The sequence below is a fragment of the Aphelocoma coerulescens genome, chromosome 1A (genome assembly GCF_041296385.1).
Source record: "Aphelocoma coerulescens isolate FSJ_1873_10779 chromosome 1A, UR_Acoe_1.0, whole genome shotgun sequence".
Lineage (NCBI taxonomy): Eukaryota > Metazoa > Chordata > Aves > Passeriformes > Corvidae > Aphelocoma > Aphelocoma coerulescens.
The window spans coordinates 13,777,063-13,792,873 of NC_091014.1; the positions used below are offsets into that span (position 1 = coordinate 13,777,063).

The window sequence follows — 15,811 nt, forward strand, 5'->3', positions numbered from 1 at the left end:
CTCCAAATCAGTGACCCTTACTCATATGCTAATCAAAAGCAATCAATAGCATTATTTTAAATCGTTTTCTGGATTATAGTCACAGAGGACTGTGAAATCAGCAGCATTAAAACCAGACTGTAAATAAACTAAGCCATATGGAAATCCTTGGTATGTGCATTGCCCAAACACCTCACGTCTTAAAAAACATGACAGTATAAATGTAAAGTCATCACAGGTAATACAATTACTCTGCAGTTTAGTATAGCTGATGGTCTGATGGATTTTAAAACCTCAGGGAATTTGAAGTGAAGGCAAAGGTGATTACTCAACCAGAAAATAAAGTTGCAAGAGTGGAAAATGTGTTGAACAAGACTGGAGAAATTATTACTTCTGTTACTGGTTTAAGTGATTCTACTGTAAGATTGTGAATGGAATATTTATGCATGTAAAAGCACAAAGTTTGGCATTTGATTTCCTTTGGAGGAAGATAGAAAATGGGGACAAAGTGGGTACTATAGAATGAAGATCACCCTAGCAACATATCTGCACCCTGAATTACCAGAAAGTCCTGAACAGTTGAATACCAATAGTAATATTTCTCAATAATATTTTAACCATATTAAAACCAATAGATACACACATTTATCCTTGCTATGGGGTTCCATTAGAAAGATACTAAGGGAGATTGATAAACTGCTGGCAGGTGTTGTAAGTGATTGTAAGAGATTAATTTAATACATATGGAACCCTGTATGCAATCCTTGTCAAAGGCTGTAATTGACAATTAACTTGGTCATCTGATAGCTGTTTAGAGAAAATAATTTGGAACAATGGAAGGTGCAATAGCAATAGATTTCAGACAAGTGACTGAAGGATGTTAAGGAAGCTAACAACAAACTGCAATTCTCGCTCAGCCCTGAAATAGTTGGGTAGATGATCATTGTAGGTCCCTTCCAACTGAAATGGTTCTATTCTATTCTACCCCAGAAGCAGCAGGAGAAAAGGGCCATTCTTAATCTACAAGTAAGGTCCAAATGCTTGTGGTTCCAGACCAGTGAGCAAATCACAACATGAGTGACCCATCTTCTGGATGGTATCTACTGGGATTTTCCTGAGAGGACAAACAGAGTCCATCTGGCAAAATCACAAAGCATTCTCGCAGATTAAAGCCTGCTACTAAAACCTCACTGAAAACTGTTTTTACCAAAGGTTGATGTGCTAAATTTGATTCATGTCAAGTCTTTTCTTTAGCAATAACTAAGGCACTAAGCATATGATCCATACAGCAAAGATGTCTAAGGAATTTCCAGTGTCAAGGCCTGACAGCTTTCAGGCACTGAAGATCACCTTTGCTCATGCATCTTCAAGTCTTTCATGTTAACAGCAAACAATGCTCTCGGAGAGCAGCCCCTTCCTTGCCAGCTCAATGGTATTATCAGGGTTCACCAGAAGTTTAGGGACAGGCTTTATTATTTTATTCATTGCAGGAAAAGTAATTTTGCATCATATTGGGATTCTTGTAAGAGGTTTCATTCATCAGGATGAGCATATAGACGAATATTACACATGTGAAATGACCATATTTAAATACTGCAAATCACATATTTGCCATACAAAGGTAGTTTTGAAGGGGACTGAAAATAAGGATTAATGGTTGACTCAAAGTAAAACCTGGTAGATTAGGGAACCTAATTTTGCAAAAGTTTGTTATAATAATATTTTAGAAGGGAGAGTCCAAGTCCAAGCTTTATCTTCAAATAAAGCAAAACACTTTTGAACCTGTGTCTGTTTCATTATTTGCAAGACTAACGGTTTGATCCTTAAGAAACAGAGCGGAAGTGCCAAATGTTTGTAATATTTGAAGATGTGACCTTCTCATAAAATTAAAAAACCCCCTTCCCCCATAAACCAATTTTGGTTTAATGTGAAACAGTAGGGAGGTTAGATTTTTTTAGAAAAATAGCAGGGGGAGAAGAATTGCTAATTTGCTCTAGTAATGACAAAGGATCTTTGTGACAATGGCACAAAAGTTGAAGGGAAAGCAATTTTAAAGTAGGGTTGTGCTTTACAAACATTATGTATTTATCCATCATATGATACTACAAAGTCGTCCTGTTTTCAGAGGAATGTGAAAAAATTTTCGTAACAAAGCTGAAAAGTGAGAGGTTTCCTTATCAAGTTATTCTCATTTTCAAATACTGTTAAACAGCCAGAAATTATCTACTAATATTAAGACATAAAGAGTGAGCTGTGGAAAAAAGTTTTTCAAGGCAGTATTTTCCATTAACAATTTTCATGTTGTGACACACAGGGCTCCAAGGAGCACCTGCCCTGGAGGCCAGGCTGAGTGCTGATGTTCATCACAGCATCTTCAGCTCCAGCAGAGGCCCTGCTGAGGAGGGAGGGATGGGAAGCACCTGCCAGTGCTGAACTGCCCACACAGAGCCTGCACAGCCCACACACACCACTGCCTCCAGAGCACCTGCTGAGGAGAACACCCAAGGAACAAGCATAAGCACAACTTGTGCACCTGACACCTTGACATTGCTCCCTCAAAGCCTTTCCTCTTCTCCCCATGGGATTCTATCTCTTTCTTCCTGTATTTAGCTCAGTTGCTAATCTCTCAGTGTTATGAGTCACCTTCCACCACAGTGGCCCATGTGAATGACAGATCATGTTCAGCCCTGGGGAAGGCCAGGGATGTAGCTGAGGGGAAAAGGTTCAGGTTTGGAGTGAGAAATAGAGAATATTTCAGCTAATGAATCAGACTAATGTGGCAGCTGAGTCCAGAGGCTTTTGTGCAATATCCTGCAATTCCCAAGCTGTTGAATCAGATGTTCTGGCCTGAGAGAGCCCAAAGGCATTGCCTTAAATATCTCAATTAACAATCCCACTGAACATTACAGAAGCTGCTAGACATGTCAGTGTTAGGTCTTGGAGAAATGTAGTGATGGATGATTAAGACATTTGAAGTAATCAAAATTTTCTGCGCACTTGGCGCAGAGTGCATGAATGTAAATACCACCCCAGCCCTGGACCAGCTCTGAGTGGATGCTGAGTGACAGACGAGTTCCTCTCATTCAGAAAGTGTACTGCACATTAATGTTGTCCTGTGTGCTGAAAATGCCTTACTAATTACATTTTCATCCTAATTAAGCCTTCTTAAGTGCACCTTTTCAACTGCCTTAAAGAACAAAACTACCAAATGTGTGATACATGAAGGAAACCACAGAGAATATCAGCTAATGAAAAAATCACTAGTCGGTTACCCTTCCTGACCACAGAGTTTAAAAGGATCTGGAATTTATGGTGAAAGCAGAATCTTTTCTTTTTTACCTTCATTTTCTAGTTCTCTACTGTCTATATACCTGCAAATACAAAATTCCTTCTGATAATTAGTGGCAAGAGAAATTAAAGGGTGTGGTCTTTCATGAGGCCAAAGCTATGTGACAGATTTAACATAAAGATACCCCCAAAAGGCTACAGCTTAAGCTATTCCATGGTTGATAGAAAGTAGTAAACATTCTTTAAAAAAAAGGCAATTTCCTTGGATCAATCCCTAAAAAGGGTTATGATTAAATTGGACGTTTGGGAATGAGCTGGAAACTGGATTCTAAAGCCAAGTAGTGCTGAGCTCAGCAGCAGTCCTCTGGCTCATGCTGGCTTCTACCAGTTACAAAACCAATCTGCATTGTATTTCAAACTCAACACAGGCACATGGGGATATATGATACATTTTCAGCTGGAGACTGAAATTTGATTTACTTGGATGTGCATCCACCCCTCTCCTGCTCCATCATACTGAGGACTTTACTGGTTCCTACTGGTACGGGTTCAGGTATTCTTAAGATATATTCATGACAATCCTGTCATGTAGAGTATTTCCTGCTCAGCCTTTTCTTACCCCTTTTTTATTTGACCTTTTCCATCTGATAGGCACAAATGCTGCTAGTGAAATATAAAGACTCATTTTGAAACTTCTGGGAGCCTGCACCCTTCTGTAGTTCACCTGCAGCAGATACCAGGCACTGGGCTGTGCCAGCAAACATACACCGACCAACCCATTCACCTTACCCTGGTGTTAACCACCCTGGGTCACTGCAAAACTAATCCAAAGAAGATTTCTGTAAATTTTCATGGAAAGTGAAATGCCTCCATCATTGCAAACTTGCAGCTTTATAGAGGTCCCATCTCCTTGTGCTTCTGCCAGTGAGCAACACATCCCAGTGTACCAAGTGAGCTGCTACCCTTCCACTCTCTGAATGAAGCTGCAGGGCAGCAACAGGATGGTTTTCATCTGAGGCACCCAATATTTATGCAGTAATTCAGTCAAGGATTGGATACATTTTTCTTTTTTTTTAAAACCAGTAATTCAAAATAAAAGGATGGATAACCGGTCCTTAGATATATTAACATTGCAGTCAGTTGCAGGTACTGATGACTTCAAATACCCCAAAGAACAACTTCGGGTAAAAAGCAAATTTAAATGATGTATTTCTGAGCCTTCTAGGATTTTGATGTCCAATCCATTAAAAAAACCAAGTTGTTTGCCAAGCTACATGATTGTTCTTATTTTCAACTGAGATTTCCAGAGTTTAATCACAAGTCTCTGGAGATATTTTTGGAGAATTACTTTTTAAAAAATAGGAATATGATTTGGAAACACATATCCAGGGGTCCACAGAGGAAGCAGGCTACATTTCCTGCTTGCATTTTTATTGAACCATTTATATCAAAAGAAGATTTTTCCTTCATATATTGAACATTGAGATACGAGTTAACAAATTAGGTGTGTTCCAAATTTGCCCTCAACCCAAGCCACAGCCTCCACCATAATTTATAGCCACAACTGCACAGTGAAATGTGTAATAACTCACAGCATTTTAAGTAATACAGCATACAACCATGCTGTTGATAATGTGGACTTAATAGCATTTACTCTTCATCTGCCCCACCTATTCTCTTTGTACAAATGTGATAAAACCAGCACTGCCTAGGTGTAACTTGGAATGTATCAGGGGGGTTAGTGTTAAAACCCTTCATTTTTTATTTAGAACCAATAATCACACTTCAGAGAAAGAGCAAGAAAATACTGTGTTAAACATCAGGTTATAGAATAGGGGAAAAAACCAAAAGTCAAACATGGCTCATCAGAGTATCCACTGGAGTTTTTCATTTCCAAAATTTAAAAGACTATCTCTATATCAGGAGATGAATAAATACACTGCAGTTTTAAAAAGATTTATTTAATCCCTCATGTTGAGTGTAACATCAACCAGAAAGGTAACTCTAAACTGTAGGGCCATTTTCCTTTGCAGAAATGACTTTTTGCCCTTTCTTGGTGAAAGAGTAATTTAAACTTACCAAGGGAAAATTGAAGGACGGATGCAGTAGTTGTGTTAAGGCCAGTGGTGGTCTATGGGAAGAAAAGCAAATAGTTTTGTTAGGTCAGCAAAAGAATACATTCATCGCTTGTTTTTCTTTGAAAGCATGGAAAATCTCTAGACACCTACATCTCCAGTGCATAGGACTCTTAATCACCAGCCCTTTCAGGTTGAGTGATCATGGACATTTTTGTTATGTCATTTTGATTATTGAAATCTCATCATATGTCAAAGCCAGAAATTTTTTCCACCATACTAATGTCTACAAAAAAAAAGCACATTTTTTTGCAACACTGGCATTTGATCACTGTTTAGAAGATTGAAAAAATGAACTCCGTGGTCTATGGTCAGCTTAGTGTAAATCTGTACACATGGAATGGTTCTCACTTTTCCCAGCACAGAAAAAGGACTAAAAATGATCATAAATAAATAACAAAAATAACATTAAGTAAACCTAAAATAATGAAATATTAGGAGGAAACAAGAGAACTTAAATCTTACACACCAAAGCAAACAAAAAACCTTGGTGATACTATAGGGTATGTACAGTGAAATATTGTAGCAGCAGTTACCCACTGCTGGCATCCAGCCAAGACCTAAAAAGAGACAGAAAACACCAGCAGCTCACCCTATACTCAGAACACCACCTTCCTTTGAGGCCTCTCTTTCTACCTTCTTTGAATATTTCAGTAGTTCAAGTTAGAATAGTTCTCCTAAAAATGCTATAAAATAAAAAGCCCTAGTGTGTTGTGAAGGACACCTAATTCTTTTTAATCTATTTTGAAAGTTGGATTTAACAATACTTCTACTTAACAAGCAAGGTATGCTATGGTGGTAATGCAGAAGAGCAAAAGGGACTGGACTTCTTCCAGTGCCAGTGCACACCTAGTTTTTAGAGGTATTCTTTAAATGATGCCTCTGAAAATAATGGATGGAGATCTGCATGAGTTGGCATGAGGTTTTGGTGTGTTTTGTTTCTTTTCTACATACTTATTACATACACAAAATAATTTCTTATAAATATTAAGGAATGGGATCTTCACTGAAATGCATTGAAGATTAGCTGATAAAAAGACTACATGTCCTAACAGGTAATTTTAGTTTTTAAACAAGAATAGGGATGCTGCATTTACATAACCCCTTAAAAATTCAGTCACATTCCCATTTAACTAATTCTGTCAGGATCAATTCAGTATTAGGTATCACACTTATCATGCCAAATAATAAATTGCTTTCTGATTTGAGTTAAGAGCACCTATTATATTAGTTTTCATTCAATTAATTATGTTGTACAAGTCATAATTTGAAAACAAAACCTTTATTGAGGTTCAGTAGCTCATATCACCAAGAAATTAAACACATCAGTTATCACAGAAGAGGCATTCATGTAGACTTAGACTGTGTTGTGAATCATTTCAGCAAAGCTTTGGGAAAAAAGCATTAGACTTACTAAAAACTTTTTGCAAAATTCTGCATAGGACTGCTTAGTTCAGACACTGCAGAGAGCATGGTAGGGAGCCTTTAGTAGATATTTTTGTTTGCTTGCAACATCTCTGATGCTATACACCTTTCCAGGATTTTGCCAGCTGTAAATTCTCCCCAACAGACAGAGACAGTTGGTATTAAAAACCCTCTGCCCGCAGTAACAGGTGGCTATTGGAAATCAGAAGAAAAGGAGGAGGTCAAGGTAGCAAACCAGCAGCTGTTAGAGCTGTTGATATAATATATTTTGCAAATGCAACTCTTCTTGACTAAGTATTTTAAAGCAGTAATTAATGTATTAGGAGCCATTAGCAGGAGCAGAGATTTAATGGTCCATTTCAAGCAGGGACAGAATAGGATTAATGAAAATCATGGAGAAATGAAAAAGGTTTTAAAATTTGTGACAGAAAGAGATATGTTGAGAAATTGACAAAACAACTACAAATGAGAAACAGATTGGTTCTAAGACAACAGGTATGGCCATACTCAAAAATAAAACTAGATCACACCTCTGGCCTGAACACTGTCTTGTGTTAATCCATAATGTTAAGCCATTAGCATGTTCCTGCAGAAGAATTTGATTTTTCTGCAACACTGCCATAATATTTATAGATACTTTAATTTTTAGGCTGGTAACTGATTATAAGCATGACGATTTTTTCAGCTGATTATTTAATCACACTACTTTGGTATCATAACAATTTTTTTTCCAAATTCCTGATGCCACAGTAGTGCTACTTTATCACACATGTGACAAATACAGTCCAAGACTGGATTTTGAAGCCAGTTCCTGATTGCTAAGGATAGTCTAAATTGCTTATCAGCAGGGAGAAGACAGATAGTGAATGACAGTTCAAAACCCTGGGGTCTGGGACCCTGGGTTTGTTAAATGTCATAAATAAATTTTTTTCCAAGTAGTGTTACCTGTGCTCAATACTACAACTAAAAATGTAAAAAATGGAAAATCATCCTAGTGGTGTGACTTCCCGTTTTCACAGGACATAAATGAATGCATGCCTTCTCAAGGCAGTTAGCAAAGCCTAGCATATTCAAACAGGATGCAAAGTAGCAGAGAGGCCATTTAACATCCCTGACAGGATTCCCTGGCTGGGGCTGGCTGCGAGGGAAATTCTCCTTTATCTGCAAAATCTCTAAATTAGTTTTATATGTGTTTATGACTTTTATGCACCGCATCAGCAATATCTACATTGCATTTGTGTAATTCTGGTCCCAGTTAAGGATGTAAAATTAACAGACTTGTTAATTGTTAAATGTTAAAATGTTAAATTGTTAAATGTGAAATGTTAAAATTTCAGACTTGTCAGTGTCTGAAATGAAGGGAAGATGCCTGGCCAAAACCACTTCTGTTTTATGGCCCTCTTCCATGTTTGTTCTTCAAATAGCTCTAATCAGCCTCTCCCTCCATTTAGAAGACTGTTGAAAACATGAAAATTAATTTTGAATTACATGGGCTTTGATCTGGCCTTTTAATTTTTCAGTTCTTTCCAGAACTCCCCTTTTATGTACATTATTGCAGCTAGCTGCCCAGCATCAGCATGTGGGCATTGGTTTATGTATTGCAATTCATTTTCCACACCCAGATGACCCCAAGTTAATGCAAATTGTACCAGTTGTTTCTTACAGCAATTCTATGACCAAACTACTCCCGAACAAAATTAATGCTGTCCCATTCATCATGACTCAATCTGTTACATACACTTCTCTGAGACTGGCAGGTGCTTGCTCCAGGCTGCATTTAAGTCTGTAGGATGCGTTGTTCACAAGTGATGTTTTACAACCAAATTAACATTTGTCAACAGGGACAAGAAAAAACGGGACAAGACTAATAAAATAATAAAAGAGACATGAATCCTGTCTCTATTTAATTGTTGGATATAAAAAGAGAATGATGCCAGTTTGACAACACAGTTCTATGTCCTTGACTTTTCAGTATTTCAGAGATACTTTAAATGACTTGGATGCATGCTGGATCAAGAGACTGTCCCTTGCAAACTATTGCAATAACCTTTGGTTAGCATCTACCATTTAAAACACTGGGATGTTCCTGGGTGCATTCTATGGGCTTATCACCTTGCTCCAGAGCCTCTTTGCTAAAAACTGAACTTTCAAAGCACACCAACATCTCTGCAGCTGACATGCTTCATAGTCTGCAGCCCGAGCCCCAGCAGATGAGGCAGCCTTCACTTACCAGCTCTCTGGGACCGTATGGCTCGCAGAACGTGGCAGCGTTGCCGTGCATTATCACTCCGCAGTGCTCCCCAACCTCGCAGTTACTGCACTCAGACCTGCAGGGAGAGCACACCGTGTTCAGAATGGAAACCAGACTGCATGTTTGAGACTGCTGGAAGCTGTAAAATCAGACTGCTGTGTCTCAGCGCTCAAATTGGGTTGTTTGTTATGATGCTGAACAAAGGTCAGGCAGCTGTAAGAATGATCCACTGCATCTCCCTCTTGTGAAAGGCCCTGGTGAGTTAGTACTTGCTCTCTGCAAACTGCCCCTCCTCTAAAGAGGGATATCCCTGCTCATTGAATGCAAAACATCTCACCATGGGAAACCAAGTTGAAATCTTACATGTATAATTTACCCTGAAGCTACTCTTCTCACAAAATCCTTGTGAACATTTGATTTACCATATGTAAACCCACCGTCATGGAGTTACCATAAAGAACAGCTGAGGACAAGGGGCTGGGATCAGCCCCTCTCCTGCTTGCAGGGTTATTTCCCCAAAGGTCAGGCTTGAGGCTGCAGTGTGACATGGCACTGCTGTTGCTTCTATTTGTATTTGTCATATCCCATATTCCTAGTAACAGAGTTGCCACTCTGCTCACCTTTTAGGGGAAAAACTATGAAGAAATATTATGAGAGGCTTCTAAGTGCTGCAGAGACAGGTTAAGTACAGTACACCTCCCCTGATATTTCTTAATTTAATATGAAGGACTTTGTGGGCAGCCTGACTGCAAAACACAGGAAAAGGGCTGTCTCCCCCACCTTGTAGGATCGGGGGATCAGATCTTGGCATGCGGACCACATTTTCAAAAAATATTAGATCTACTCCTGGCCCCCAAAAAGCTTCCTGCAGTAGTGATGACCAACATGGCATTTTGGCATCCAAAGCTCAACTTAAACATCAAACGTACAGGGAAACATTTACTCCAGAAAAAAAGTCAGACACAAAAAATGTTTGAGTTGTTTTACCTGTATGAGCTTGCCAATGAAGTAATTCAGCAATTCACATTGATAGCATTTAGGATTTTGGATTTAAGCACCAAAATAAAATATTCCAATAAAGTAATATAGTTCCAATCAACTTCAGTGAATTAATATTTACTTATAGAAGTCACAGTGAGCAAATAATTTTATTTCTCAATAAAAGGCAAGAAGAAAGCATGTGAGTGAATAAAATGGTACATTCAGAGAAAGCACAGAAGCAGAGTTCACAGAGGACATGTTTTGTTGCTATCTAAATTTCACCTGATCCCAAAGTTCTGACAACTGAAGAGCAGAGAGACAGGAACTAGAAGAATTCCTGGAATTCTGTAGGATTCTGGCTGTTACAAAAATTATTTTCATTGTCTGCCTCTACATTTTTGAATTTTATAGTGGAGCAAACTCTTGATATGTGCAAGGAGACAGACAAGGCGGGAAAATTTTGCCATGAATCTTTGTAGGGACCACTTAGTCCTTCCTGAAAGGTCAGGTTACATAATCCAAGGGGTATTTTAATTCTGTAACTCTCATGTTTCAATGAATAAAAAGTGATTCATCTATTCTACTTCTGTAATGTGATCTAGGAAATATTGTCTGGAAATCCAGAAACACTGTCCTGCTAATACAGCAGTTTCATCATCGTTTGTCTTTTCTAGGATGACTCTTCTCATACAAAATTGAATGGCTGTTAGTAATCCTGATTCAAACCTTTGTGCTCCCTTTGAAATGCATTACCTTTGACAATAAACTGCTCATTAGCTTGACAAGAATGCATGAAGAGCAAGATAATTGATCTGCTGTTCCTCAGATCATCGTCGTAGTACTATGTGTTTAGAAATGATCCAGTTTGCTCCTCTCCTGGTGCAGACAGGAAAGTTAATTTCTTTTCTATTTATACAAACAGAAGACAGTATTTGCCCTGGCTGGGTGCAGATTTCTACATTATCTTTCTCACCTGCCTGGTCTAAAATTTTAGCAAATTAAAATCACTTCAACTCTCTCTTCACAGCTGGTCCTCGCTACCACTGCTGACATGTGTCGCATTTATCGAGATGACTTCTCTGCAGACCTGCCATCACTCTCATCTCTGGCTTAGAGAGTCCCACCTCTCTCTGCTATTGTTCTTCACTTTGCTGAAGGGGAAACATCTGCTGTTTCCCCACCCCTATTTGTCATTTCTTTACCCTCTACAATACCTGAGTGTGTGGACATTATATTGACTGATGTCTTTTGTGATGTCTGAACCATAAAGAAGATAAACATCTCAAACTGCCAAGAGATTTTTAAACATAAATCTTTCTGAAGTTTAATCCCACAGTTTTAGTGCAATTTGGAAACCACTTTAGGACCTCTCTCTCCTGTCACAAAGCTTTCCTCAACCTCTTTGCCACTGGAAATATCACTGTACCTGTACATTTCTCATATGCCATGAAGAAGTGATGACCAAGAGAATCTCTATTTCTTATTGATTGATTTTACATGCTCAGCTATTCTTCATATCATCTTTGACAAGTGTGCCTTCTGTAAGTGACTGCTGCTTGGCTTTGAGATGAAACATGACATCAGATTGGGAAGGAGAGTTTAGCCAGCAATACACTTCTGTACAGGCTCTTTCTCTTTTAAATGTACTGAACCCCCTTTTTTCTACAGTTCTACTATTAAAACTGTTTTATACAGAAACATACATTAATGCCAACATTTATTCTTTACTAATTTATGCATCTTCTTAACATTAAATCATTTATCATCGGTTTAAACAGAATTTTTTTTTTTTTTACATTTGTTCTTGTTTGGCCGGGTTTAGTTCTTATATAGCACCTTCTTTTATACTCTCCACTGCAGTTTTATGAGGTTACATGGAGGCAAGATGGTCACAGGAACAGGTGTTCAATGGCCTAGACAGTCTTCTTCACACCACACATATTGGACCTCTACTCATCCAGCCATTCCCTGGCAAGCAGTACATGGTGCAGATTCCCTTCCCCTACTGAAGAAATCAGTTACTTCCATGGCTCCTGAGCTTTTTGATCTAACAGTGTCCTGTCAGTTTTCAGAAGGTCTCATGGACACTAATCATCTGTATTATTGGGCTTCTAATTGAAAAATGCACTAAACATTACTTTCTAGTTAGTTCCACAAGTCAGCAGTGACCGGCTGAACATGGGCATTGGTGCTTGCATTTACAGTGGTATGGGAATCACTTACCTACCTTAGCTTCCACAGCTAGTACATGTCAGATATCTAATATATTGGGCATTTATGATTGTGTGAAGCATATTTATTTCACAAGACTAGAAATCTTTGTAAAGTTGGCGGCAGATAAAACCCAAGAAATGAGGAAATCTTTGCTTAAGTAAGCAGACTTCTGCCTGTGGGTTGGGGACTTTGGAAATGACCATATTCTGACATGACTGGACACTGGAAGAAAATATTATAAACATTAGTTGGACAAACCACACAAGAAAATCCTCAACGTGGGTGGGTTCCCAAGAAAATGAGAAAGAGGAGACATGCTCCCATTCCTGCATTCTCAGCAGAGAAATCCTCCTTCTTTTTTCTCCTTATGTGTCCACTCCTGTTGCCTCCTTCTCTCCCTGTCCCTTTCCCACTTTAGCACTTTCTCCTGTTTTCTTTCAATCACCAAATTTTGATTTAGGTTAGGAACTGTGGTGCTGTGATTTTTCTTTTACAAAGAGCCTTATCCCAACTTTCCCCTTCTCTTCCTTCTGCAGCTCCAAAAACACTCGTAGCCGCTCCTCCCCTGTTTCTGAGCCTCTAAAGAAACAGATGGCTGCTGGGAAGAATGTGTCTTTTAATGCATTTGAAAGAGCAGAATTCCATAAAAACCAGGCAGTCACTCTCAAAATCATAGAGTGCCCTTGTGCAAAATACTTATTTGATGTGAGGCCTGTCCCAGCAATGGAGTGACACACAGGCTCTGCTGGGAAACATAAAATTGGACACACAGAGAGGCTAGAAACTGCTTAGCTGGTGCACTTGGATGGTACATCTCTGCAGAGCTGCACATGCCAGAAGGGGAGTCAGGAGGAGTGGGAAAATATTCATCACTTCCAAGCCAGTGTTATTTAGGATTTGGGAAGAAAAGGTTGTAGGAAAACACAAACACTTCTCTTTTCATCTGTACACAAATAATGGCTTCAGAAACGATAAGGGTGGCTCAGTGTAAGTGGCCCCGTGGCACGGCCCTGCTGGGGTGTCTGCACACACGAGGCAGCTGCTCCGCACAGACCAGACTGAGCAGGGCTGGAAATACTGCTCCAGGACTCACTGCAATTGTTTGTGATAAAGATGGGATTTTAGCAGCTGCCAGGGGAAAAAATGCAATTTTAGGGTGGATGGCAACAACTGTTAATAATTCCTGATTTTACTCCCACTAGACAATCAAATGAGAATGAGCTTTCTGCCACTAAGCGGGGTCTTCACCAGCGGCAGAGCTACTGCAGAAATCCTTTGTGCAGAAAAGCTCACGATAGCTCATTATGGTTTTCTTTTATTTGTGCTACGTCTATTTATTTCACTGCTGAAAATGCTGGCTTTCTGCTTTTAAGGGAAAATCTGTTTCAGGATTGTGGTGAGTTTTGGGACTCTCTCCCAGCACTCACCTCTCTGCACTGACTCATCAAACAAGGTGGGCAAAGTTTATTCCAGAGAGACCAAATCCAAATCCTAGGGACAAAAGGAGCAGAAGACTGGGGGCTCTTTTAGTCTGAAATTTCTTTGTGGAGACTTCTATAAGCAAGGATGAATTTAAAGTTGAGAGCAATGGATAAATAAATTATGGAGGCTCCCAACAGACAAGCCCTCTGTGAGTTATGAGGCATCTGCAGGGAAATAATGCCTCTTCTCATTTCTTCCCACTCAAGTCCATTTAACACACTGCTGCTAAAGCTATCTACCTTGGCAGCTATTCTGCAACCCATTAAGAGTCCTTTATCTGTTCATACCCATAAAGAAAGAGGGGTTTTTATGTTGTAGTATTGCAGGTCCTTAATGCCTCTAGTCCAGAAAAACATTTAAAGAGCTGATACAAAAGGAACAAAAGAAGCAAAAATTGTAGGCACATATTAAAAACTATTAAAATGAGTATGTACAAAATAAAAATATGCATAAAATTCTGTAAACTACAGAATCTTTGCATGAGATGGTTAAGCTATGAAAGACCTGCACAGATGGGAAGTTGTGGCAGTCCTTAATAAAAAGGAAAATTAAGTCAAATGTCACAGAACAAATGTAATAACTAACAAATGTAAGTAAGTGCTAAAATGCTCATCAAGGATTTATTTGGACAAGATAAACTAACTTTGTGTGTCTTGTATGAATTAAAACAATAAAGTCAGTTATATTTATGAAATAGGATTGGAAGAAATAGAAAACTCAGGGACAATCTTATACACAAAAAGGAGGCTACAACCTTCAAAAGTTCGTATTAAGACCAAGAGATGGTAATTTATCTGGGTGTTATATACTGTATATATATACTCACTATACAGAATAGAATCAGTTTTGTACAAAGAAAGATGTGTAACTTCCTCTTCTGTGACATCGTACACATATATCATATGAAACGGTCCTCTTCCTCTGTGATCAGTGTGGTGCTAAAATTACTAATATTTAGGATTCAGAGGTCTGTCTAAGAGTTATCTTTGCTCAAAGAACACTCCTTTTGCCTAAAAGCTAACAATCTGCAACTGTTTCCAACTCCCCTCTTCTGAGCTAAGGAGGCACCGGGGGGTCGCTCCTGTAGGCTCTACCAACAGTCATCTCTCCATATTGTCCTGTTATTTACTGTTGGACAACTTAGGACTGTGGCAGTGACTTAAGGAGTCCATCCATCCCAGGGATGGATCTTTCACTTTATTAACATTGAAGTGATTATTTTTCCTCAGCTCTTCCCTTGTTTTCTGAACCAGTGCATGGGTTGGGTCTCTGCAATCACTTGGCAGAGAATGAGGGAGCAGAGGGAGAAATGAAGTCTGAGAGCTCTCTCACTGTGGTCACAGTTCATAAAGCTGCTGCCTGACCTGTCCTAAGCTGTACTTGCCTTATTGTGCATGTGAGTGTTGAGATTCTTCTATAGCACCTACTGGTTAAAGAATGATAACATCTTGTGCTGGCTGTTTCAGACATAGACTGTGATAATATGAGTGACCCTATTCAGGAATCCCCAAACCTCCCAAACCCTAGCAATTGGGAGTTGCTGCATAGAACTTAGAAGGGAAAGGTTTTCCTTCTTATACAATACAAATGATTTGAAAAAGTGTGCCTTTCATAAAAAAAAGGAAAAAAAAATTCAACCTTAAACATTTTCATGAAAATTAGACAGGGGTATTTAATTCAGTTGGGGGTTTTTGGGGGGTTCTCATGATTTTTTTAATCATTTGGAAACACTTCAGTTTGGAAGGAATTTTTGCTATAGTTAGCTTCACCAAAAACATGTACAACATAAAATTAAAAAAAAATTGAAACAATAAAGTTTAATTATTGAAATTCTTCTCCTTTTTTTGATGAAAAGCTGTGTTTTCAGGAAACCAAAATACTTATTCATAAATATTCACTGAGCTCAGCTCTAGTCCTTCTATTTTTGGATTAGTTAAAAATTTGAAATCAACAAGAATTTGTCACCCACTTCAATGGGCTTAGAATTTCTCAGTCCCTCATTAATAAATTAATTAATAAACCAAAATGTTTAGGTCCTAATGAAGCAAACCCACAC

At 38.7% G+C, this 15,811-nt stretch overlaps 1 protein-coding gene across 3 annotated transcripts in view; it reads right to left on the bottom strand.

Annotated features, from left to right (window-relative positions):
- RELN (reelin) overlaps nt 1-15,811 on the bottom strand; it is a 276,304-nt gene that overhangs the window by 139,077 nt on the left and 121,416 nt on the right. For all 3 annotated transcript variants that reach the window (XM_068994382.1, XM_068994372.1, XM_068994390.1), the window contains exons 7-8: nt 9,058-9,154; nt 5,347-5,398 (exon numbers count right to left, since the gene is read on the bottom strand). In XM_068994382.1, coding sequence (XP_068850483.1) covers nt 5,347-5,398; nt 9,058-9,154 — 149 coding nt within the window. The remainder of the gene's footprint in view (nt 1-5,346; nt 5,399-9,057; nt 9,155-15,811) is intronic.